The sequence below is a fragment of the Thunnus maccoyii genome, chromosome 5, assembly GCF_910596095.1.
Source record: "Thunnus maccoyii chromosome 5, fThuMac1.1, whole genome shotgun sequence".
Lineage (NCBI taxonomy): Eukaryota > Metazoa > Chordata > Actinopteri > Scombriformes > Scombridae > Thunnus > Thunnus maccoyii.
In genome coordinates, this window is record NC_056537.1 from 32,232,390 (window position 1) to 32,260,156 (window position 27,767).

Sequence of the window (27,767 nt, forward strand, 5' to 3'; positions counted from 1 at the left end):
CGGGAACACTGACAGCTGTTTTTATTTACAGCCGCCAGAGTCAACAATTATCTGCATTTGTCCTTCACTTTCTCAAAAAATGAATAATGAATTCAGTGAAGAATGCTCTCAGTTGCATTGAGAGCATTTCTCATTAAAACCAAAGGGGCATAGGCCAGCTTCATGCTCAAGTTAATTGTATCTCTTGGCTTCAGTGACAAATGGAAGGAATGCTAACAAGCTATTGCACAGAATCTGAAAAAAATGAATGATGAAGTGGAAGTGAAGTGGAAAAACTAGCCAACTAAAGTAGCAGAATTATAACTGAGAACTTCAAATCTGCAGCTTGTTAGGACTCAGAATACAGCTGCAGTAAACCTCTGTCAGTTCTGTGTATGTTTCATGTGTGTTTATGTGCATCTGCATGTTGTTTGTCCGTGCACTTTTACACCCAAGGGGATATAGAGTGATAACAGCGAAGTTAGGAAGAAGCACCAGGACAGCCATGACTGTGGTTCCAGGTGTAAACATGCAACTCTCTGTCATGGAGCATATGATATATACAGCAAATATAGAAATAGAACATAAAAAGAAAGAAATATGTCAAATGGGGGGAAAGCAAAATCTGTCCTGGTTTCCTAACATTGATTAGATGGGTCAAGGTTGGGGACTCTGTGGTTTTTGTTGCTGTAACAACCCTGCATCACTTGGTGGCTGCCATGGCAATGCATCAAAAATAGAGTTGTGCAAAACAATCTTTCAGTGCCGGGTGAGTGGGTTGGTACGTTGGTAGCAAGAAAATTAGGCAGACTGTCTTCATAATGTAATTAGTTATCACATCCTCTTAAGTGCAAAGGGATGTCATGACATGCTGGTACACACCAGAGAGAACAGCACACAAAGGGATGCTTACTAAGGATTTGTGGATCTTTTTTCGGCATGAAAGACTCAAGTTAAATTTTTTCTTATATATTAATGAAGAATCACACCGAGGTTTTGCACACAGTTAAATGGAAGAAAATCACAGCTGAAAATTGCATGCTCGGTCTCATGCAATATGTACTGTAAGGCATCCTGGTGAAAGGTGCAAAATATAGAAGGGGGAAATGGAAATTTCAAATATCTGCTACACCTGATTTATATAACTCCTGGCTGACCACTGCGGCAGAGGAAACCGTCTGAAATTCTGGGAAAAGCAGAAGTAAAGTCTGTGGCACATTTTTATTAGACTCACACATAAGGAAAGAGACTACAGCAGAGAGAAACAGAGAGAGAGAGAGAGAGGTGGTGAGACAAAGTCTAATTAGTAGGGCTGCAACTAACCGTTCTTTCTGTTATCGATTAATCTGCCAACTATTTTTTTTGTCTATTCACCATCAGGAAATAGTGAAGAACGTCCATCTGAACTTCCCAAAGACCAAGATAATTCAATCAAATTGTTCGTTTACCCTAACCGATAGTCCAAAACCATGAAAAATTAATTTTACTATTGAATAAGACAAGTAGAAGCAGCAAATCCTCACAGGTATAAGTTGAATCTGGAACTGAAACTTTTTGGCATTTTGGTTGAAATAATTAATCAAGATAATTGCAAAATATTCTTCTTGCCATCGACTGCTTAATTAATTGTTTCAGCTCCACTTAGTTTAGACAACAAAAATAGTTTTGTGTCATCAATAAAAGAATGTTGCAGCAAATTGAAAGATGCATTAGAAAGTCACCTTATGTGGCTCTACATTTATCACTGCAATAAAAAAAAAAACAAGACAAAAGAGCATTTTGTGAGAAATAAAACTTCTCTGTTTTCCGCAGTGGTCTCCTTCTTGACTTTAAATGGCTCATAGTAGGTCCAGTCCGGTGTGTAATGATTTATTCAACCAGTAATACTTGCGTAGGCCTGTTTACAGCAATAATCTCCTCAAATAACTAATTCAATGACTCATCTTTTTGTTACTTTATATGCTTCCTCTGGCAGGATGAGTATTTGCTCGCTGATCTAAAAGTGTCTTCTATTTAACGAGTACTTCAACCAGTAACCAGTATTTTTCAGAAGCAGAAACAACTTTCTTTGGTGCCCCGTTGCTTTCCAGACACGCACAGCACGCATCGAAACAACCCAGCGTCAGATCTTATTCAGTGTCACTCAGCGCAAATCCGATGAACTGTCCTCTTTGGTGGACTGGGTTCATTTACATCTTAGTAGTCTTAGTAAATACCCTGCCAAACTGAAAAATTGCAGTGGAGCTAAATTTCGCACCCTGATGGTAATTTGCGGTGGGCTGAGTAAATATCCCCCACAGAGTCGTGCATGACGGTCTGGTACATCAGCAGTAAACACAGCAGCAAGCAGATCTGAAAGGAGTTTATATGGAAGGTTTGTTTTTCTGCTTAGTATTCTCATCCGACTCTTTCAGTCTGTGTCCTGTCAGTCTACTGCAATATTTCCAATCCAGCATGGTGACATTTTGTAATGAATTCAGTACCAATCAACAGACACACAAACAGGACAGAGCAAGAGTTTGTTCCATGTTTGACCTTGTCCCCTTTTTGGTGGAATGTCTGACGATGAAACGGGTTCAAATCGGCGAGACGGAAAGAAAAGTAGCGATGGGAGTGTGTAAGAAGCAGCCAAAAGAAAGAGACGGTTGCTGGAGACAAATAAAAACAGTTTGAGGTGAATCTGGTTAGATTGAGCTAAGAGAAGAGGAAATGAGAATTAAAAGAAAGGGAAGAGGATCAAAGTGGGAAGCTAAAGGAGAATTAAAGAAGTCAATGCGGTCGATGAGCCTAATGGCAGTAAATGACATTCTGCCTTTTATCTCTCTCTCTCTCTCTCTCTCTCTCTCTCTCTCTGTCTGTCTCTCTGCAGGTTTTCCATGGAACAGGAAGCCAGACTTCAAGCCAGTCATGGCCATCAGAAATCCCTGAAGGACGCATATAAAGTCACAAACACACACACGGACATTTGATCATGGAATAAACTACTTCATAACTTTACTGGGAGTAGTGGTTCGTGCCTTAGGGGTGCATGTTAGACGGAAACACACGCACAGATCAGAAAACACTGCAGTGGAAAGACACTTGGGTCGGCGTGCGTGAAGGTGAGGAAAGCAGGTGTTTATCGGGCGTCAGATGAACATGGGCAGGGCAGACAGCTGGCAGAAAGTGGGCACTGTTGGGGTCCTACCCTCGGATTACAGTTTAGCAGATTAGAGCTAAGCAGCAGTCACCTCAAGCTCACCAGCCTCATGAAACTTATGCTGCTGGCCAAACACACACACACCGCCACACATATACACACACACACACACACACACACACACACACTGGCACAGCTGTAAAACACAATTAAATTAGTGCAACTGGCAGGCGGTGTGCAACCCTAGCTTAACACTGTACAGGGATTAAATCACAAGCACAAAGACGTGCACACATACACACACTCTCTGGGCTACAGGACAGATGCTGCCCCCACCCTTCCTCCTGCCGTCCTCTCAAAGCCAGCTGGAGAGAAGATGAGATTTGGGGCTGATTGGTTTTGTCTTTTTATCCATCCTACCCTCTCCGCAGCATCACTCCATCCGCCACTCTCGCCTTTCCTTGGTGCAGCCTCCTCCCTGGATGAACCAGCATCATAAAAAATCTTTCTGTCGTAAGAACGTCGGCCAGTCTGCTTGTGATGCTTTGATTACTTCTCCCAGAGTTCTTTTTACTTTTATCTTTGCTTTTGTTTTTTTTGTTTTTTATCTCTATGGGGATAGAGCAGAACAGTGAAAAGACTTCTTGATTAGTTGTTGGACTTTTTTTTGGTGCCTGTACTGGGAATCTTGAACATTGATTGGATAGCATATCAGTCAGACTTGGCAGAAGCTCTCAGCTGCAGCACTGACATCTAGATGGTGATATTGGGAGAACGCTGTACTCTCACTGGCACTGCATCATGAAGTCTTTCCGCTACTACGTTAGTGTTTTGAATTTTTTTTATCATTAAGATTTCATCAGTTACCACAAAGAATTGAAACACTTTTTAACTCAACTTTTTAAACTTTTCTTTGTGTCTGAAAAAAAAGTGTGAAGAGGAACAGCAACAGAGGAGTCCTTTAAACCCAACAGAACTGATTTTCACCCAGTAGCTTCAGTGAAGCAGGCCGACACAGACAATGGACTGAAAAGGGTGAAAGAGGAGAGAATAGATATTGAGACGGGGAGAGGAAAGAGACTAGGCGAGGTGAACCTCTAGAGGAATGCAAATAGAGGAGTTTAAAAAAGGGTTAGTGGAACTGCGAAAACAGCAGTTAGCAGAGGAGGAGAAAAGAAAGAAGAGAGTTTTTTTTGTCTTGGATGGCTAGAGATGTGATGGAACGCCCTTCAGGCCAGACCTCCTCCCTTTTACCACTCCTCCTCCTCCTCCTCCTCCTCCTCCTCCCTTCTTCCCTCCCTCTCTCCGCTGCTCTCAACTAGTCTGCCAGATTTCTTTGGCGACGTCGCTTCAGTGCAACGAGAGACACAGAAAAGAGAGAAAGCAGAGCGCTGGAGCCGAGCTCAACATTCACACAGATGGCAGAGAGAAGGAGAAGGACCTGCTGCATCCATCCACACCGTGCACTGGATTTCGCTGAAGATGGGCATTGCAGTTAATACCAAAGAAAAGGGAAGAAAAAGAGAGAGGTGGATATAAAGAGAGTGGAGGCCAGAGAAGGGAAAGTTAGAAAGTAAAAAAAAAAAGAGGAGGGAATGAACAAAGGATACAAAGGTGATAAATGCAGAGGCTGCGCTTGAAGCTGAAGGAGAGATCATCTCTCATCGAAAGCAAAGGACTTCCGGACCAGTCAGGCTACATTTGTGTGTAATTCAACTGTGTGTGTGTGTGTTTAGACATTGCTGCATGTGCGATAAGCACATAGCTGTGGAGGAGAGAGAGGGAGAGAATCCAGCGGCAGACGGAGAGAAAGCGTAGGAGCATCACTGAGCACACAGCTTGACTCTGAGACAAATTAATTCTGACACATTGTCCTCCGTCACTGTGTGTGTGTGTGTGTTTTCACTAGTCTGATACAGTGGGTGATCTTGTGGTCCAGAGTACTAGTCAGGGGGTCGTCCCGGTCACGCCGACCAGGTCTTGGCGGTTGTTGCGTGGAGGGAGCAGCGGTAGCAGCACAGGAGGAGGTGGGCTGGGGACAGTGGCAGGCCCAGGGGTGGGGGCATGGCCATGGGGGGGCCGCATCCCGTCCTCCACCCTGCATCGGGACAGGCGCTGGGGCTGGGGGTCCTGGGGCGGAGTTCCATTCAGGGGAGCTCCCAGACTCTCCGAGTTCAGGCCCTGGCTGAGCGGAGGGGCGGCTGGGGCGGCAGGAAGCGGAGGTAGTAGCGGGGGAGGAGGAGGCGGAGGCGGAGCGGAGAAAGGAGGCAGGGTGAGATGTTCCCGCAGAGTCTGGGTTCTCCTTGGCTCGCTGGTTCTCGTCTTTCTCACCTCACTGTTCTTCTCCGTCTCGCTCCGGGGAGGCGTTGGCTTCAACTACCTGGAGCCACCTGGGTGGGAGGAGTCACGGCGGGTGAAGCTGGTGCCCAGCTACGTGGGCGCACACCGGCTGTCGCCACCTGACACACAGCAGCAGAAGACATGTGCCTGCTCTCACTGTGTCGGAGACCCCGGCGTTTCTGATTGGTTCGATGAGAACTACGACCCGGATATCTCACCTGTTTGGACGAGAGACAACATCCAACTGCCCTCTGATGTCTACTACTGGTGGGTGGTAAGTAACAATTTGATTTAACTTTACATACTGGAGTTGTGTAGCCAATGGTGTTCATCAAGTGCAGTGACCAGTCTCGCTACCCGATCTGAGTAGCACATGCATATGAGTTATTACATAAAATTGTTTGGTTCATGGTCATATTCTTTGGCAAAATGATAAATATGTCTGAGCTCTATCTTTTGTTTCTTCCATCTTTGACATTAACTTGATAAAACACTGGGGCTTTCTTCTTTTTACTTAGATCCCATTATTGTTTTTAAATTATTTATTTCAGTAAAACTGTTTTGTTTATGTTCAACATATAATTCTTTGGCCCTGAAAAGATATAAAAGTACTGTTGAAAAATAAAATGATAGAAACTTTCAGTATGTGCTTGAGCAGATAGAGTATTCATTCTGACATTCTGACGGGTGACACTCAGATTGTGTAGTGACAGACTCAAATCCTGTAGTGACACGTGGTTTGTCCAGGTGGTGTTGCTGTACTAAGCTGTCCAAGATGGCGGACCCACTCAGATCAGGTCATGACAACCAGCACTGTGAATTTTAAGTGTAAACATGTGCAGGACTTCAGTTTGGTGGATCATTTTATAGAGAATTGATCTGATCTGGTTTGAGGTTAAATTGACAGTTCAGCATTTTGGGAAATCTGACTGTCTTGCCTACAGTTAGATGAGAAGACTGATGATCTTCTCATCTAACTCTTGGAAAGAAAGTAAATTAGCATTTACCTAAATGTCCCAAACTATTCACTTATGGATAGCATTATCTGTCTGTCTGTCAACCCCACAAGCACATTCAGTCCAATTCCAAACACTATGTCTTGCATTCTATATATATATTGTGTCCAAGTATAACTAATATAATTGTTCTTATGTCTTAAAGTGTCTTTATGCTCCCAGCTGAGGGTATTTACCTTTAACATTTGAGGCAGTTAAAGCCACTATGTGTAAAATTTGAAAATATTCCAATGGCACAATTTTGTATTTGAAGAAAAATTCCGGTACCAACCCTGATGAAAACTGGTGCAGTCTATTTGTCGTTTTCAGCTCTTTCATCTCAGTGACCCTGGATTATATCCTTTGGTTGGAGGCGATCATTAGTGAGCTTTGAAGAACAGTGTATTATACTATCCCAGGGAGTCGCCATTGTCAAAAATTTCAAATCCTATACACAGAGGCTTTAATTGTTTCATTTTATTCAAATTCTTGTTGGAATAAAACTCCCAAACCCAACATTAGCATAGTTGACAGTTGCAGACTGGGTTTCTCCGATTGAATATCCCTGACTTCATTGATATTCATTAAAAGACAAAAATAAGATTATGGATTGCACATTCTATAATAACTATCCCGTGAACATCAAAACAAAAACATTTTGAAGTGTTTTTTGACAGCACATTCAAATATTTTCCATTGGTGTGTCTGAGTGGAACAGAGGGGAGCTATACATTTATTAGGACACCAACATGGGGGGAGTACATCATAATCACAGATCCCTCTCCATCCTCTTCATCCTCCCTCGTCACTGAGCCAACCAATCCCCTCTTACAAGTGTTCCTCATGTATCCCTGCCAGTCATATGTTGTGGAGAAGTGGGACATTACAGGGTTGGCCACTTGTCTTCTTCTTAAACCACCACAGAGTACTGTGATGTCTGGAAAAACTGATATAAATGTGTCTTCTGAGCAAGCGAGAGGGGAAGATGGGAAACACTTTATTTCAGTATTTTTGATTAACAACCCCTCTTACTTTATGTGTGCGTATTCATCTTTGTGGGTGTGCTTTTGCAGCTGTATCCCCATTTGTCATTGTCCATTTAAATCTAAGTGTAAATGTGTTTGTGTGTGTGTGTGTGTTTCTAGTATTATTGTTGATGTTGTGTGATGTCCTTCGTTGGCAAGGTTAAAGCTGGAGTGTGGGACTTTTGTCTCCCAGTGAGAGTGATTACAAAACCACTGTCGACACGTGCTTGCTGTACGTCATAGGATCCGCCGTTGCCTTCTCCGTTGCTACTGTTGCAGCTGTAAAACAGTGGATAAATTGTTTTGAGCATCACACAATCCCCGTGAAATGACTGTCAAAATGTGAAATGTTTCACTGTCAGAATTCGATCCATTTGGTTCATTTGGAAAGTCTAGAAGAGCCGCACGATTAAATTATTTTATTCCTATTCAAGTTAGCAGCAGTTAACCGGAAGTTGGCCGCTCAGCTGGCAGAAGTCTCTGGTGAGCATGCTCTGCCCATAGAGCATGCGCAGTATGCATTCTTCTGACCAGAGTGGGAATGTTGCAACCGACACCAGATTTAAAAACTCTGTGAAATACACAGATTTACCTGGTAATGATAGGCTTAATCAGCATTGTGTGAACTCGTTTGGCTTGAATGTAACAGACGTTCATTAATATGTAAAAGTCCCGCACTGCAGGTTTAAAGTCTTCTATCAGAGCTATAGCCTCAGTCTAGCTCTGAAATGGCAGAAAACTGCAAACACAGGCCAACAGCTGCCAAGTCATTAGGTCACACTGCAAAGGGAAAGGTATGAACTGGGACAGAGAGAAAGAATGAGAAATGAATGAGAGGAAGAAAAGAAGAAAGGATCACATGTAGAATACAGCAAAGACAGAGGAAATGTGGATGTTAGGAAAATGGAAGCTGTGAAATGATGAAAGAGTGGAATGAGGGATAAAATAGATGATCAAATCAAGTGAAGAAATTGGGAGGAAGGAGGATAAAAAAGAGAAAGAAGAAAACAATTATATGATCTAGAAAACTAAATGAAGAAAGGTACAGGGCCAGACCAAGCAGGATAAACATACAAGTCTCTGCAGTGCTTCTCTGTTTTTGACATTGTGTTTTCTTGTCAGAGATGCCTCTCTGTTATTCTGTATCACAGAAAACATCACATCTAATTGCATGGAGTAATCTGGCTGTGCCATGTTGCCTTGTGTACCTGTAAATGTATTAGACACGGCTCTTCAAATCTCGACTACATTTCAGACTTTAAATGTTGTTGTTCCAAACAAAGGCTTGTCGTGAAAGCTTTATGTCAGTTTAAAGTTTTATAGTAGTTAGTGGGTTTGACCCAGGGAACTTTTGTTCACACTAGTGTGACGACTTTCAAACGTCTCTCATGAGTTCCAAAAAATGTAGTGAGGTCTTCTTGATCTCTGGAAGATTTCTGTGTAAATTACATATGTAAAAGAAAAATATAGAATAGCGTGCAGTGTTTCCCCTCTAATTGTACGGGCCTGGTGGGCCCATGCTAACGAGAACCCCCGCCCGGCCAAAAAATATTTTTTTAAAATGCCAAATCAAAATCATTTGGGAACCTCTGAGCAGTACTGTTTAGAAATGTGAGTCAATGTCTGTGTCATTGCCTGGGAAACTCCTGGTAGCGTAGCTCCTTTTAAGGAATACGGAAGTGCGTAAGCAAGTGAATGGTTAAGTGAGAGTGCGAGTGGCAGAAAAGTGATGGTGAATGCCAGCAGAGCAGAGAAAAAGGTTAGCAGTAAGTTGTTAGTCTGGCAGTAAATGTACAGTACAGGCTACAGTGTGTCAGTTGATAAATGTTAAATGCCAAGACCCCCCTCCCCCGGCAGGCAAAGGCAGTCAACCTAGAGGAAACACTGAGCGTGTATTCAAGACCCCCGAGTCATTACTTTGAAAGAAATGAATAGAGATATTCCAAAGATTGGCACTAAGCTTGGACTTGATGTAAATATACATTGCCTTGCTTTTCACTGTAAATTTAGTGTTTATTAGCTGATGACAATGTATGTTAATATGCAGTGTAATTAGCCAGAAAGTTTTATGTCCATTGCCCATTCATTGAGTAAAATGAACTGGTCCCTTCTATTGCATTATACTGACATGGATAAAGCATGGTGCTCTTTTGAATGTATGTTTTTAGAAGCTATGGACAAACTGATCCCGTTAGAAGGCAAGAATAAAACATCATTCAATATTCTGGAAGCTATTAAGAAGATAAATAAACGGTATTTTAAATACAGGAAAAATAGGGGTGATCAGAGTTGGGCAGAATACATAAAGTTAAGGAATGAAGCAAGAAGATTAATGGATAGTACCAAAAAGGCTTATTTTAAGGAGAGGATTGTTGAACATAGGAATGACTTAGGTAAGCTATGGAAATCTCTCAAGCAGCTTGGCTACAGTAAAGGGCTGAGAACAAAAAACAGTTTAAACACTGAGAACAGGGTTACAGCAGATAAGAAGGAGGTGGCGGACGGTCTCAATAATTATCAGTTGCCAGGAGGCTAGTTGAAAAGCTACCGGGCTAAACAGGACAACATGAGGAGAGTCATGTCCATCAGTACTACTCTCAGCAAGGGGTTCAAGCTGATGGCTTCTCCTTCACACAGGTGTCTGAGGCAGTTGTGCTTGAGATGCTCAACAAGCTCAACTGCTCTAAAGGTTTTGATAATATATTCAGCTAGATTCTTAGCAATGCAGCTGAAATCAATACTCCATGCATCACGCATATTGTAAATCTGTCTATTGAGCAACATCTTTTCCCCAGTGATCATAAACTAGTGATTCCTCTCTACAAGAAAGGGACTAAACTTGATCACGGAAACTATAACCCTGCGTCTGTCTTGTGCACTCTGTCAAAAATCATTGAGGAGATCATTTTTAATCAGATTGACAACTTCCTGTCCCCACACAATTTACTGTATGATTTTCAGTCTGGCTTTTGAAAATCCCACTCCACTGACACCTGTTTATTGTATTTAACTGACTACATCAGGAGGGAGGTAGACAAAGGGAATTTTTGTAATATGGCAATGTTAGATCTACAGAAGGCATTTGATATGGTTGATCATGCTATTTTATTGTCCAAACTGAAAGCTGTTGGTTTTAATAACGCAGCAGTCAGATGGGTTAGCTCTTACCTGAAAGATAGGAAGAAGGTGGTAGATGTTGGTGGGACAATGTCTCATCCTTGGTCTATCCTAGGAGTGTGGAGTCCCACAAGGGAGTGTACTTGGACCACTCTTTTTCCTCTTATTTATAAAAGTCTGTCATGTCATGTCAAGCAGCCCTAACTATTAGCTGGTGTCAAATGATTTACTGAATGTGGTATTCAATTCACCACACAATCCTTTGTAAATGTGGCTATGAATCTGTTTTGTTTATATTTGTATACATGGAGAAATATGTATGCTAGTTAGTAGTACAGATGTAGCTTAGATTGTGAGTGAAATACCAGATTAAGCTAACGTTAACTTAACTGTTGTTATATGGCTATGTAAGCTGATGTTATTGACGTAAGGTTTTTATTATTTAAAGTATATTGTGTTATTTTTGTAAAAAGTAATTTTACCCAGTTTACATCATTATTAAACAGCATTTTGATTAACTATGTTGACCTTATTACAGTACTTCTTTTACTCTTTAGTCTAAACGGGTCACATATTAACAAGCTGACGTTAGTTTTGTTTGTTGATTAAGTTACTTGAAGTTACCGTGTGCAAACATTTAGTAACAACTAATCTCAGAACTAGTTTGTGTGGTGCAGCCCTTTTTAATTTAGCGGTGTGGTTATTTCCACTTGGTTAATACTTGTTATAACCAGGCTGAGTTTGAGATTGAGAACCACTGGTGCGTCCAGCTCCTGGAAATGTTCTACCAATGTGAAATATTGGTCTAAATGAAAAAGAAAAGTTTTATTTACTTGAAAGTAAGTGTCAGGTGACTTATACTTTAAAAGTCAGTTGAGAGGAAGGAGGCGAGAAGGAATTTGGCATGGCTGCCAAAAAAACATCTGCCAAAAATTAGTAGCCCCTGAACAACAGCAGTGCAGCATGCCAAGCTGGCTCTGGCATCATGCAGGGAGTCAGAGACAGAAGAGGCAAAGAAAGGATGGAGGGATCAAGGATGATGGAAAAACAGAAAGGGAAGAGGAGAAAGAAAAATGCAGGTGAATGAGGTAACAGCATGAGAAACAAAGTCAGAGAGTAGAAGGGAGTTTAAGAAAGATTTAGTGGTCTCTGATCAGCGCTGATGAGCTGCAGGGTGCACAAGCGTCCCAGAGAGATGAAGAGATGAAGAAAGACAAGAGGAGGAGGAGAAACAAAGAGGGAGCGAGGGAAATTAAAGAGAAGGAATTAGACATGAGGGCAAGGAAACTGCTGGAGAAGATGTGTGAATGAAAATATTAGCGAATGAGATCTGTGTTGGGAAAAGGGAATTAAGGCCGATGGTGGGTGAAAGGAAGAGGTGACAAAGGAGTGCAAAAATGAAGATTGCTGTGTGGGAGAGAGGGAGAAAAACAGAAAGGAAAAGATGGTTATGGAGAGCAACAGCAATGTAGTAGCTGCTGATATCCTGTTGAAACTTTTGTCTGAGCATTTTGTTTTTGGAGGATTTTTGTGTGTGCAGGTGCTCGCTCTCTCTTCACGCGCATGAATGCACATTCGCTTGTGTGGTTTGGCAGATGCTCAAATTGGTACAAGATTTTTTTTTTTTAATCTAATTGTGGGCCCTTGCCGCTATGTGACAGTATTCTCTTTACATCCCTCTATGAAGCAGTTCAAAACCGTGATCCCCCAAAAAAGCCACAGACCTCATTTAAATTCATAGGCAAAGCAGGAATATGTATTTTCGGTGTCGACTGCGAACATCATGCTGCACAATATTTCATGCTTCTAAGAACAGGAGCACTCTATCAAGCTAAACTGACTGGTAAAGTTTGATCTGTTTGAAATTGCTGTTGGGGGACAGCAAATTTGTTACAGCACAAACAAGAACAACACATGCTACATATGCATAAGGGCTTAAAGTGTAAGATAATAGTCAGTAAAAAAAAATCAAAACATGAGAGTGGATTAAAGACGGACAACACAACGAAAACCTTTTTAAAAATTGTGTCATTGATGTAAAGCACCTAAAGCCAGATGCAGCCGGTCTCATCCAACTGCAGTTCCAGTCCAACAGTTGTCACCTATTTTCATAAAAACTAATATTTGCAACATTTAGCAGGACAGCAAAGGCCAAAAGAACAAAAAAAAAGAAAATATCCATCTATATGTTAATTAAGCGCTTTCCTTGGGGCAAAACATTTGAACTATAAACACAGGTTATTAAAATAGTTTAAATAGTTTGTTGTTTTAGAAAAGATAGCTCTGAACAGACAGTAAAAGTCACTTGTCTGATGGTCAAGTCCTTTGAGCATTTTAGAGCTGCAACTAATGATTACTTTTATTATCAATTAATGTGACCATTACTTTCTTGATTAATCACTTTGGTCTTTAAAAATGTCATGAAATGGTGCGAAATGCCTGTCACTGTTTCCCAACAGTCCAAAACCCAAAGATAACAAATAACAGTCATAGAGAGCAATTAAACCTGTTTGAGAAGTCAGTGAGTTTTTTGCACATTGCTTAAAAAGTGACTTAATGAATTAATTACCTAAATAGATGCAGATTAATTTTCACATTAATGCTTTGAGCTTTACTTTTTTCTGTTTTATACCTACAGGTTGAACTGTATTTCTGTATTTAATAACCACACCGGAGATTAATGTGACCCAGCAACGTTTCACTTTTATTATTTTAACTAGTTGTTTTAGTCGGTAAATTGCAAAAAAAAAAACCCAAAACAAACACAAAAAAATAGCAGCTTAAAGAATGGGGGTAAAAAATGAAGCTTATTCCCTGCAGTTTGCACATCTGTTAAAACTGCAGCAACATGTTTAGCCTGTAGGAGGCGACATCAACGTCAACGTCTATGTAAAACATACGTAAATAATACGTAAAAAGCTGCTGCTCTTACTTTTCTGTCCAAACAGCTTCTGCAGCTTTGTAAATGTGAATGAGTGATTTTGTGAGTAAGTTAGCAAACTTTATAAGGTGCTATGCATATTAAAAAAGCCTGCTATTGCTGTCGCAACATAGGTTATTAATAATTAGTGTCATAATGTTGCTGTCACATCTGAACCACAAAATACTCCCATATGTGCCTCAAAAATGCAGAATCACCTTCTCTTGAGTCTAATGGTACGAAAAGCATGAAAAATATTACTAGAACTGATTTTAAAAGCATGGAGCATTTTGTGTTAATGTATCCACATATTTTTGGTCCACTTAAAATTGGTTACATTTCTTAAAGCACCATAATCACAATTTTACTGGGTTTTATTTATTGCTTTACACACCGCAGGGTGTTTTTATCTGTATTTGCTTTAATATCTGCTTTATTTAAATGAACTGGTTTATTAACATTGTAATGGATTCTATTCAATCTCAAACATTTTAATGATATTTAATGTTTTCAGACAGGAAAATAAGCAGCGCATTAAAGCCATTTTCAAGGTAGCCAAAGAGAAATCCTGAATAAAAGTTTTCTTGCACAAGACACTAATAGCTTCATCTTCATGGTGTTATCCATGGAAACTTTGACAGTCAGGCACTTCAAGGGCAAAATAAAGGAGTGCAGAGAATATTAGAGAAAACTTACAGCATCATATAAAGTATCAACTCCTCCTCTGTTCTTTCATCTTCTCTGCTTCTTTCTGCCATCTTCCTCTTTACATTCTACACACAACTTGTACTTTTTTATCCGCTTGCTGTTTATTCAGGTCATTTTTGATTCATCCTGACTGGAGAGCCTTGATGTCATCTTTGCTGTCACTTTTGTTTATCCCTCCAAGTAGAACAGTAGATCCTTTGGACATCTCACCTATGTTGATGACGGACAGTACAAAAGAAAACTTGCCTGGAAAGTCATAAAGAAACTTTAACACTGGTGTAATTGGAATTAGAGTTTATGTGCAAACATTTTTTGACTCACATGGAAAGCACAACATCATATTCTGCCTTTTCCCTCTCTCACTTTCCATCCTTCTTCCACCTTTCTTATTCAGCTTGTTTTTGACATGTGGACAGCAATGCCTCTGCTCCTCTGACCACAGTCTGGCCAGTCTGACTGCATCCTGTCAGTCTGACACATGGCTGTTACCTAAACACACACACACACACACACACACACACATACACAGGCACAGCACCTGCTTATTTGCACATGAATGCAGGCGAGTGCATGCATACACACGTACATGAGTACACAGAAAGTAACTCAGTTTAAAGTGTGTTGTCAGATCTGATTTGTCTGCAGAGAAGAAACTACACATCCTAACCATCTCTCTCTCTCTCTCTCTCTCTCTCTCTCTCTAGATGTTACAGCCCCAGTTTAAACCCCACAGCATCCAGCAGGTGCTGCTGAGGTTGTTCCAGGTATTTCATATTATTAATTCATCTTTTCATTACTCTGGTACTTTCAAATCAGCCAAGTCTTTACTTCACACTCTTGGGCAAAGGCTGAGGGGAACAGATTGTCTTTATTAGATGTCAGGTTTATCAGTGACCTGGCTCATTCCTTTCAAATGTACCTGTATATCCTTTTTTTTTTTCATCCTGACTCTCACCGCAGAGCAGTACTTTCACATAAGGCTGTATGTTTAAATATCTCAGTCTGGCTCCCCGAGGACAGAAGGGGCTCATGTATTTTTCATGGATGGGTCTCATGAAGAATTCACCCCAGTATTGCAAGCAGGATGTATTTTTATAATCAGATTTAAGTCGCAGGTTAGGTTATTTTATGTATCTTGATATTCTAGTGCTAGAGTCATTTCCTTCTGTTGCTTGAATCCAGTCTTCTTAATTTGATCATGGCTTTCTATCACAGGTGATTCCCGGAAGGTCACCGTACGGTTCTTGGGATCCGGGACGCTGCCTGCGCTGCGCTGTGGTGGGCAACTCCGGAAACCTCCGCGGGGCCGGATATGGGGCGACCATTGATGGACACAACTACATCATGAGGTGAGGGGAATGGATGTAATGGCTAGATGGGGAAACCGATAGAGACCAGGGAGCAGACATAAGGATGCATTAGAAGGACGAAGAGAGATGGAGATAGAGGCTGAGATGAAGGCTGAAACTGAGAGACAAAGAAAGGAGGAGTTGGAGGAAGCTGGAGGGAGGAGAGAGAGTTCATGTGAGGAGAGCTCTATACCATCACACTGCACAGTATGTCATTAAAGTGACATCATGGATGACCGTGTGTGTGTGTGCGCTAAAGAGAGAAGGACTTACAGAGAAGCAGACGGCAGATGTGTGCGTCTGATTCTATATTTAATCTCACTTTCTAATGCCATCCTGTATTCAGCTCTCCTATTGGTTGGGAGGGGGTGTCACTTGGCTCATGTGAGGTCACCACTCAGGGTCGTATGCTCTAAAAAGCAGAAACATATAGATTGTCTCTCTCATACACACACACGCAGCGAGGTACATAAATCCTTTTGTCTCAGTCTATTCCCCCGGTCGTTTTGGTGCAGCAGTGATGGATAGCAGTGTCTGATTGTTGTCAGCTGGCACGAACACACAGCTATATGTTGTTTCCTGCAGCGAGTGTGTGTTGCAGCCACGTGCTGGTGACACGAGAGCCTCTCTGCAGGAATGACTTGTATTTTGTGTTTCTGCGTGCTAAAGGCATTAGCATCCATTAGCGCACTCTCAGCAGACCTGTGCGGGCAACCTCTAACTTCCACTTCCTGTAACAGTTTCTCATTTCTGCTGGTTTGACTCTCATTTGTTTTTAAAAACCGGCTTAGCCCACAACAGTCCCTCTCACCACCACCACCACCACCACCCACTTCCTGACCGTCTGCCTTTTCACTCCTGCTTATCTGAACAAACATTTGTTTTGTTTGCAGGCATATGGGTAGGTGCACTCAGTGGCCATTTTTTCAGGTGCACCTTCCTGTTTACATAAGAAGCTCACTCCTCCAGACAGTGAGCCACATCTACTGTAAATACAGCAAAGGTCTGAAGTACACAGACAGAGCAGTGCGGTTCACTTACTGACAAACGCTTACACTGCACTATATTTTATATCTAATATAATACAATGTGCTGCTGTCAAGCTATGATGAGGAGTTAGAAAACAACAACGCTACAATGTCAGACAAAAACCCCCTTTACACTCCCGGCAAATTTGATTTAATTGAACAGATCTAACAGAGGTCTTTGTCAGGCATTGTCAAATTTAAAATGACACTCTTGTGAGAACACACAACCTGTCAAACCTTAAAGCAGATAGTCTTCAGCAGCAGAAGGTCCACATTCTGGTTTGACAGAAGCAGTTTTCTTTAATGACATGTTGAGAGGTTGGTGTATATAAGGATCCACTCTGGTTGCATAATGCTGTTTTTTTTGTGAAGCACCAGTAAAAGCAGGACTATGCAACTTTTTTTAGAAACACATTTTTTTCTCTTACAAAGGAAAACCTGAATTCATAAGCACTAAAACAAACACAGTTCAATACATTCAGCATTTTGTTGCTACAGCCTGACTTGGTCTGGTATGACCAGTAGCTTACAGTGACAGATGTTAGCCGGTGTTCAAATAGAGAGTGTTGTGTAACTGACATTATAGAGTCAGTGTTATATTATGTTTTAGCATTTACTATTATCCTGTCATTTTTACATGTTCATGTATGTGACTACAGTGTGGCTTTAAAGCAATAGTTCACTATTTTGGGCTTTAACATACAGTAAAAAAAAAACCCAAAACAAGACAAAACAAATAAGTTTGAACATGTTTGAGCTGAGTCAGGTATATTTTTGAACTAGACAGAGCCTTGCTAGCTGTTCCCTCTGCTTCCAGTCGTTATGCTAAGCTAGGCTAAACACATCCTGATTCTAGCGCCGTACTTCAAGCTGCTCTAATAAAAATGTTTATGTGAACAGTGACTGGGATGGCTGTGTATAATACTTATAATAATACTCATAGTGATGAACCCACAGAGAATTATCACCAGACTCTGCAGTTCCTCATAGCTCTCTACAGAGTGTTTTAGCATCTTTCAGTTTCAGGTTTTTTTTTTCTTTGTTTGTTTTTATTGTTTACTGTGTTGGTACACTCTTGCCACCCTCATTTCCAGCAGGCAGCTGTTTTCAAATGAGAATAAACCGGCTGTATGCAAGTGACAGTCGATGTCAGCGACTAGCTGGTGAATACATGGAATATTTAGCAGCTAAAGATTCAGATATTTTCCTCAGGTTTTGTAGGAGACCAAATCAAAGTGAATATTGGACTTGCATTCGTCTAGTGGACAGAAACACAACTCCAAATGAATGCTAATGTTGATCCTTGTCCCTGGATGTGTACATAAGCCACTGCTTGTTGACACTTTTGCCATATCACCTTAAGAAGTTTATAATGTCAATTATGTAATTACATCCTGCTGCGCTGCCCCCAAGTGACCAAAAAAATCAATTAATACAGGTTTAACAAATTGAAATGAAACTGATTACAATGTTTAAGTACTCCTTTAAAAGCCCTTACGTTGGTTCCAAAACAACATTACAGGAGCTGCTATCAAGTCAGCATGAGAGGAGATTCTTGTGAAACAGTTTTTGCATGTATTTGACTGCAGGTAGAGCTGGAGGTCTTACACTTTGCTAGCTAACCCAGTGTAACCTGAAGACACACATCTCTAATGCTGTCCCCCTCTGACACGCTCCTAGGATAAACCTGGCCCCCACGGTGGGCTACGAGGAAGACGCCGGCAGCCACACCACTCATCACTTCATGTATCCGGAGAGCGCCAAGAACCTGGCGTCCAACGTCAGCTTTGTCCTGGTCCCCTTTAAAACACTGGATCTTGTCTGGATCACCAGCGCTCTGTCCACCGGCCAGATTCGATTGTACGAAGACACACACACGAACACTCACACCCGCACGCTGACACACACACACAGCAGAGTCGAGAGAAGCCACGAGAGTCACTTGGTTGTAACAATCTGTCAGTTGTCAATCATTCCAAAGTCATAGCCGCAGCAATCTCATACAGAGCTGATTAAATGCATTTAATCAATCTCTCTCTCTCTCTCTCTCTCTCTCTCTCTCTCAGCACCTACGCTCCAGTGAAGCAGTTTCTCCGTGTGGATAAAGACAAGGTGTGTATTTTCAACGTTCATTGCAATTACTTTGAGCCATTCTCTCTCACACACACACGTACATAGTAATGTTACAACACATACACATGTGCAGTCACACACACATACACAGTGACCCTGCTTTGCTGTTATTATATCATCCCCTCCCCATTGTTGATGAAGGATTACAGTTAGATTAGAAACCTTCCCTTTGTTTTAAATAATCTTCTGCTCACTCTTTAATCTGTGAAAATAAATAAACTCTAACTAATCCCCGCCATGTGAGGACTTTGTGAACATCTTCGTCTGGTCAGAGACACAGTTTTTTTTTTTACAGTGTCTTTTGGAGCCAACCCAAAAATATAGATTTATAAGATTTACTCCAATATGGAGCTCTAAGCAGCCTAAAGCCCTGTTTGTTGGCATCGAACATCACCGGGAGGTAGATGAGAATTTTGTAATTACTATTAGTTTGGTTAACAGTGCTATTAATCTTTTAAAGCAATCAAAACCTCAGGGAGTATTAAAAATTTAACATGGCAAAATCTTCTCCTTTTCCTGTGGACCTTTGGAATACGTAGCAGCTATGATTTACATGAGGTCATCGTCCTTTTTTAAAAATCATCTGATGGGTAAAGCTATGTGAATTTTACTTTTTTAGACTGGGAACATTTGGGAAAATAAATCCTCCTCCTCCTTTTTTAATGCAAATTTACAGTTAATTATAATATTTTCCTTTGTCTGCATCTCTGTCCACCATCCAGGTCCAAATCTTCAACCCTGCATTCTTTAAATACATCCATGATCGCTGGACCAGACATCATGGGCGCTACCCCTCCACTGGCATGCTAGTGCTGTTCTTTGCCCTGCACGTTTGTGATGAGGTCAGTTTTCCTGTAAATTTTGGCATCATTTTGAAACTACTCTACACATCATATTCATAGTGTACACATGTCTAACCATCCAGAAGGGTCGAGTCCAGAGCAACTAACTCTCGACTCAACCCTGTACCCAGACCTGGATGACTTACAATCTTCACAGACACATTTGTAACCTCACACTTACTTTCCAATACTCACTCTTTGGCTCTACTCTAGGTGAATGTGTTTGGTTTTGGGGCGGACAGCCGGGGAAACTGGCACCACTACTGGGAGCAGAACCGCTACTCCGGAGAGTTCAGGAAAACGGGGGTCCACGATGCCGACTTCGAAGCTCAGATCATTCAACGGCTCGCCAAGGCCGGCAAAATCACCATATTCCCTGGGAAATAACCAGCAAATCACCCTGCATATCTAAGGTTATATGTTAAAAAGCTGGTTCGGCAACAGACACTATAGAGGCCACTTAGAATGTGTTAGATATTCTTGCTTTCACTTATTTGGGCTCCCAGTCAGTAAACCAAAAGCTTACTGAAGGTGAGACGAAATGGTCACAGATGAGGTAAAAATGGATTTCAGTTCCCCAACTGGTACAAAAAAGTGTCATTCCAATCATATTCCCTCATGTTTGGGAAGTGGCCCACCAGCCAAGATCCCGATTGGAGAAAATGGTGTACACTCTTAAGAACCAGGATTAGGGAACATAAAGATCCAAATGTAGTTCTACTCACAGAGGATTGACCTAAAAGTGAGAGTTGAGCCTTAAACTAGACTATAAAGCAATTGGCTCAAGATTTCACCTCTAATGACCAGTACTGGGATTGAAAGATAAGACCACTAATTGGTTTCCAAGGGCAGCTTCAACTCAGGAGTGGAAAAAAAAACAAGTGAGGGCCAGACAGAAAGAAAATGCAACAAATCACCAGAAATACTGACTGTGTTTGACACAAAGAGAGAGCCGGAGAGGGAATGATCACATGCAAATATCCCACTTTTGGACTCAAACCAGTGGAAATGAATAGTGGATAAGGATCCAGTCCTCAACCATTAACATAAACACAGTGTACTTGTTACTGAAAAGGCCACAGAAACAGCACCATCAGCAATCATCTAGGGGACTATTGTTCTACAGCCATGTGGTTTCTGGTAGTGACAAAGTTCATCTTCACTTGCTTGACTCATCAGATACAAACTGTGCTGCAATGAGAAGCTGTTGTACTGTTGAACATTTTCCGTCTCATACAGAGCCCTGTGCCATGACTTTACTATACTATATGGGACGAAACATCACTCACCACTTGTCACTGTCATTACTCTACATTACGTGAGATCTGCCTCACAAGACACTATTACAAGGACCTTGTGTGACTTGTGATGGGTTGTAAAGCAGTTGGTTATAAGACCATAGGTGATTGCTGGGAGATAATATCAAATGACTGTCCTCTAAACCCCCCCCCATCCCCAGGTGTGTACCAGGCTTAGCAAGGCCTCAACACCTTGCAGCACACTCACAGAAACATTATCCAGACTTTCTGCTTTCGGCCGTTGTGACTCAGATAGTTCACTGCAGCGCTAGCACGAGCCTCCGCTTCTGTAGAGCCAGCTAGCCTGGTTTTAACCACCACAGCTGTGCTACATTTTGTATTCACATCCAGACAGAGAGGAGAAATGTTCTGAGAGAGTGTTGGTTTGACTGCGTGAGACTCTAATGAGGCCAAAAGTCCATGTCCTGGGATTTCATGTTTGGATGGAGGCACACTGGTTTCTGGACTGGAGTTTAATCCCCATGTGGTCTGTCAGGGTCTAATTTAGGAGAAAAGGACTAGAGACAGAGAGCCGAGGCATGAAGAAACCAGTAGGACAAAGCCAGCATGAGAAACACATCATTTGCTCCCTGGTTTTTAAGGATGAAAAGAAAAGATGGCGGTTCACTGTTGTTTATGTGCAGCAACTTCACACTTCTACACAAACTGTACTGGGTTCACCACTTCGGTTTTGAAAGGACTGAGACAAAAAGTACCTCGCTCTGCTTCTTTTCCCTCTCACAGACCTAACCCTCCAAGCTGACTGCTGTGTCCCAGTGGAGTTAGAGATCGTCAGGAGCATTTTGTCCCAGATTAGGGCCCCAGTGATGGGATGAAAGAAAATGGAGAACCCTCTGGATCTGGGAATTATTTAACATGTCAGCAGCTCGGCTTCATTAACCACTAGCCCTGGTCCCTGCTCAGCCAATTAAAACTTCAGCTATATCTGGAGGGGGCAGAGCCACCAGACGCCTTAGACTTCACCTACGCACCGCAGAAACTGCACTTCCTGTTTTGATTTTCATGATGATGGCATATCCCCCCGCAGACTGCAGATTTGATTTGTTTGTTTTGTACTATTTAGCTTTGAGTTTCAACTTTGGATGGATTTATAATGTTGGCTCCATTTTTTTTTTTAATTTGGTGGCACATAATGTGTTTTATTACAATTTGGTATCATCAAGTAATATCCCACTTAAAGAATAGTTTGACAGTTTGGGAAATATGCTCATTCACCACCTTTCTGAGAGGTAGATGAGAAGATTGATACCACTCTCATATCTGTCTGTTAAATGTGAAACTACAGCCAGGAGACAGTTAGTTTAGCGTGACAAAACCACAACTTTTTGTTTTTACACTTTGGTTTTTGTAACAAGATATGATGTATTAAGCAGTGAGCGGACAGAGCCAAGCTACCTGTGTCCCCCTGCTTCCAGTCTTTGTGCTAAGCTAAGCTAACTGCCTATCAGCTCTAGCTTCATATATACAGCGTACAGACATGAGAGGGATATCAATCTTACTCTCTGTCTTAAGTCACATTGTTCAAGCATTAGTTACAAAGACCACTCAGTGTTTTACATTCAAGTGACAGAAGACAGATTTGAGTCAGAATCAGCGGAAAAAGAAAATGTATGCCACAAAGACGAAGGAAAATAAAAGTGTTTGTTTTGAGCTGAAGCTGCAAATCCATCCAAAGATGTCGTGGCAGAGATGTGTTTATCAAGAAGCAGCTGGTGGCTGATAATGAAAAGCACTCAGAGTTCCTACGCAGGTCCGGACAATATGAAGAAGTAACTGATTGAATAAGTCTTTAAAGGTGCGATAAGTAACATTTTTACCGCCTATTACACAAAACTAATGTTTTTTCATATGATTGTTCATCAGTCAGCCATATCAGTGACTCCACAGTTACTTCAAATTGTGTTGAGTTCTGACCTGTAAAGCTCATTTTCCAGACTTAATTTAATAGTTAGAGGCTACCCTGTGATGGAAAGTCATAGATTACTTAAAGCTCATGAAAACTTGGTTTGAAATCTTAAGTAATATTTCTGTATAATATTGCATATTTACAACTAACATTCAACATTCAAAGTTGAAATTTGGAAAGAAAACATCCTCATGTATTATTTACTAAGAGTTAAACACTCAAAAACTTGACTAATCGGATTATCTCAGCTAATCTGTTTATCTGTTAATCTGTTTGTAATTTGATCAGATATGATTGACAGCGGCCCGACAACATTAGCAAACAATAACAGCTGTTATCAGATTTTCATTAGAACATGAAAACATCTTGATAGATATATGTGACATCACATTTTTCCATGTGAGCAACGCCCCCATTTCCAATCAGTGAGAAAACCAACACACACACATACAGATTCCTCTCAATTGAAATAAGAAAAACTGTGTTGGAAAATTGTGTCTTCATGTAGGACTCCTCAATTACAGAATTTACAGATTAAGAAAACAGATATTTTGGCAGATATGCTGCTTTAAAATCTATGAGAAAACATTACCAGTCACAGCCAAGAGTTTACTGCCACTGTATTCTTCCTGAGAAGGTGTCTCTGTATTATTTTAATGACTCATAAGGTGTTATACAATGATCTAAAAAAAAAAATCTGTATGCCACCCCCAAACTGTCTAAGAAGTTAGTTCAACTTGTGAAGAGGAGCTGTGTAGGAAACGTGAGTGCCAGCGGCTGCGGCAGATGGTACGTTCACGTGAGATAACACCTGTGTACGTGTGCACATTGTTGAACGCACATCCCTCTGGGTTTGATGCTAAAAGTTAAGGGATGTAACCACGTGACGTGTTATGAAGCTCGTCCTTATTAAATGTTTTCATTTTTTCATGTATTCTTGCCATCGCTCTTCCTGACTGAGCCTCCTGCTGAGAAAGGTTTGAAGGAGACGAACACACACGTAGTGAGGAGGGTGGAAGGGAGGGGGGTGACATACTGCCCCCTGGAGGCGATGGGAAGAACTGTGCCTCCTTTGCTGATATCAGTTCTGTATTATTGTTGTATTATCTTTGGATGAACTCGTGTAACCACATGTATCACTGTTGTACTTTTATCTGCTTTCAATGTTTTTATCCTTCTTTGCACATAACAGATTTTATAGGATGCTTTAGTGTTGAGCTGGGCTCAGTTTAAGAGTCAGTGTGAACATAATGTTTATGTTTTCTCTCTCTTTGTCACACACACACACACACACACACACACATGCACATGCACATGCACACATTCATGCTTTTGTGCCTTGTCCTGCTGCTGGACGTTTTTTCTCGCCTACAGCTGCTCCATCAGCAACACACACCTGCTACCTTTGCGTCTTTTTTAGTCTACATAGACTGACACACAAACACACACATCTGCTGGCTGAGAGCTGTGCCTTCTGAGCTGTACACACACACACACACACACACACACTTACATGAAAACACACACTCTGCCTTCTGCTCGTGGTACAGACGCCTCTTCACTTCTTACCGCTTTCTGCACTGACGTTGTTTTCTTCTTTCTTCGCTGTAGGCTAAAGAAGAGGATGTAAACTTGTGATGCAGTGTGACTTGACATTGCTACTTTTTTTTTTTTTTGAACATATAGTGTATACGTTTGAGGCATTTCTGCTTTTTCTAGATTCTAGATATAAGAGAGATGAGATGAGAGCGGCAGGAAAGATGGCAGACAGAGAGGGTCTTCTGCTAGATTCGAGCCAGCGACATCGTACTTGTCTTATCTCTCTGTGTAAAGGTTTCAAAAGACACCTAAAGGTTCAGACATATCACTGTACATCTGGTGTCATGAACCTGCACCCGCTTTACTGTTTTCTTGGAGTCTTCAGCTACTGTGATCCTATGTTTTTGATGTTTGTTTCCCAAGATGCTCCCTCCAGCTTCAAAATGAATGTGTAATTCTTTGGGGAGATAACACAGCTCTCATCAGAACATTTTTTAGGCTCCCCGGCAGCAGAATAATTACACATTCCTCTCACATTCCCGTCGCCTGTGGTGGGTAGAAAAATCTTAATAGTCGGTGTGCAGCCGAACAGGCGAGACCTTGTTCCAGCATGGAAACTGTTATCAGTTTCCTCAATTTCTCACAGTTGTAGAGCAGAACATTATGATCAGATAGAGGGGGAAGCAGGGTGATCCCTTTCTGCTGTGCTAGCCTAAATCAGAGGGGAGTTTTTTTTTGCTCCACCTACAGCACATGACACAGATCCGAGAGTGCTCCCTGTAGCATTTATCACCTAAAGTAGGTCTTTTCTCACATCGCTGACCCAATACACAGATTTTTTTTTTTCTCTCTTCCAGATTCTTAAAATAACTGGAAGAACCGTGGAGTGTAAGGAACATCAATCAGGAAGTAAAGAGCTACATCAGCTGAGAGCATTTTGGGAAACGTGGTTCTTGATTTTAAGGGGTTTTATTTGTTTGTTTGTTCTTATTTAACAGGTGACAGTCAGATGTCCTGGCAGCAATGTGTTTTCTCAGGTGAAATCTGAATGTGCGGTTCAGTCCTATGATAACCTTGACAGAAACAAGTCACGCTAAATCGAAGCTGACGTTCTCGGTGAGGTTTCTGTCACTGATTTTCTTTTTTTAAAAGGTACGTTGTTATTTTTTTTTTGAGATTCCAGGGCCAGACTCCCCCCCTCGACACATCCCCGCAACTAAAATCACCTTGCCGTCAGTAAAATCCTAGTTCCTTTCAGACGCAGGACTATTTTTACATCGTTTTGTCTCACACATCATGCTCCGAGGCACATTTCAGTATTAAATCCACAGACATCACCTTATTACTGATCTGCTGGAAGTGTGTGATTGCAAAAAGCAGCAGAGAGGCAAACAGCTGGAGCTCATTGCAACTCCCATTTTCCTGGATTTTTTTTTTTTTCTTTTTTTTTTTTTTTTAGAAAAAGAGGCACATAAAACCCATGAAATGTATTTTTTTATGGGGTAATTAAACAGAATGAGTGCAGAAGTGAACACAGTCTGACAGCTCACCTGTTCAGCTCAGGAAAGTGGACATAATATATCTTATCATCATCACATGTATCTGCATTTAAAGGAATAGTTGCAGAGAGTTATATAAGAAGATTCTCACCACTCTCATGTCTGTGTGTTATAAAAGGCTGCAGCCAGGAGACAGTTAGCTGAGCAGAAAGACTGGAGACAGTAAGCATGACTGTGTCTAAGCAGCACCTGGCTGTACTTCATATTTACCTTCCAGACCTGAGAGTGTTATTGATCTTCTCATCTAACTCTCAGCTAAAACAAGCGTATGTCCTAAGATGTCAGCCTATTATTTTAAAATAGCAATGACAAGGGTAAATTAAGTATATTTTTTTTCTCTTGCTGTAGTACTTAAGGCTTTATATACTCTAAAATACTAATCAAAAGCTGATTTTTGTGTCTGCGTTAACGCAAGATAAGAAAATTGGATCAATTTGCGGTCGTCTGGTAGAGGAAAATCAATCTCATCTCCAGCTGTAACAAAAGAGAATCTGTGCCAGAGAAGAAGAAAAAAAAAAAGCTCTTGTGGTTTGAAAAAAAAAAAATACCACTCACATCTCCTCAACCAGTTTTTTTTTTTTTTTTCCTTGTTGCTATGGTTCAGGCTCAGTCTCATTCAGTGGTAATGGAGAATTGCTTTCTACAGCAGGGACAGAAATCTCACTGACTGCTGGAGAAAGAGCTTAAAGGAGCAAATACATCACGGTCAAAACAGTAGCAGTCGAGGCTGTTGGCATCACGACATCGCCCGCGACTGTTGCCTTACAGACTTGAGGTGAGAGCAGCCTCGGGGCAGCTTCATCCTCATCAGTCCACTGGTCTGCATTAAACAGAAGCGGCTCTTTAGTAGCAGTCACTGAGCTGCAGGCTGCACATATCAGACTGTCTCTGTGGATTGTAGCGCTAACACTCATACCTCTGTCAGCTATTGTACTACTACCCTAAAATCTGTACAACTAAATACTGCACTTATCAAGTAGGATAAAGGCTGCTCAGTCAATACGTCTGCCATAACAGCAAAGTGACAGGTGGCTCATATGAAACAGATTCTGTCAGACGAAGAGTAGAGTTCAGCTCAGTTCAGATGGGTCGGTGGTTTCCTGCTGTCTGGATCCGTCATCATCGTCTAGTCCCGGCTTTAATGTCTCATTCTTCAGTAGGACTACCTTTTGGACAAGGCAGTACACGTGTATTTACTACGTTGGAACGTCTGTATGATATGTGATCAGACTCTTTGTATCTTATGCTATTGTACAAATAAAAGCTTCATGAAATTAAGTCTGTTGGGAGTCTGATGTTGTGTTTGTGAAGTTCTGGCTGATGCAAAAGTAATTTGGTCTGCAGAGAAAAGTCACAAAAATAACAAGTTGGCTCTGCTGTGTATTATATATAATACTGAAGGTTTCCAATAAATGCAAATTCAGACTTTTACTGCACTAAGAGACAAATGTGGTACTTAGAGCCACAGTCACTTTTCAGATCAGATCAAGATTTTATACATAAAACATGATCATTTCATAAAATATGCATTATTATAGATTAAACTATCCAGCAGTATGAAGATGCTGCTTACACATTATTGAATCTGACATACTTTAATGGAGATGAAGTATATCGATGTTTCAGTAATGATTCACCTTTTTGGCTGCTGCTTTAAAACCAGATTTCCAAACTTCCTTTGACTGCCTCCCACCTCGCATTATGTAATTAATTAATTTAAATAGATTCTAATCAAACACATTGGATTAAACATGATTAAATCTAATTACATTAGATAACTTAATACATTTGACTGAATTACATGACATTAAATTACATAAGCAAATCAAATAAAAATAATTAAGTAATTAAACTAGAATAAGATATAGT

At 41.1% G+C, this 27,767-nt stretch overlaps 1 protein-coding gene and 1 long non-coding RNA gene across 2 annotated transcripts in view; both read left to right on the top strand.

Moving 5' to 3' along the window:
* Positions 1-2,976, top strand: part of LOC121897438 — a 33,258-nt gene extending 30,282 nt beyond the window's left edge. Inside the window, exon 2 of the long non-coding RNA XR_006096223.1 lies at positions 2,849-2,976. This is a non-coding gene — a long non-coding RNA (uncharacterized LOC121897438). The remainder of the gene's footprint in view (positions 1-2,848) is intronic.
* A 943-nt stretch (positions 2,977-3,919) lies between these two features.
* On the top strand, positions 3,920-27,176 carry st3gal2 (ST3 beta-galactoside alpha-2,3-sialyltransferase 2). Its single transcript, XM_042411795.1, has 8 exons — positions 3,920-3,940; positions 5,028-5,732; positions 14,928-14,987; positions 15,439-15,572; positions 18,281-18,460; positions 18,667-18,712; positions 19,456-19,575; positions 19,789-27,176. The coding sequence occupies exons 1-8, from the start codon at positions 3,920-3,922 to the stop codon at positions 19,960-19,962; spliced, it is 1,440 nt and encodes a 479-aa protein (XP_042267729.1). The 3' UTR covers positions 19,963-27,176.
* Positions 27,177-27,767: the final 591 nt, after the last annotated feature.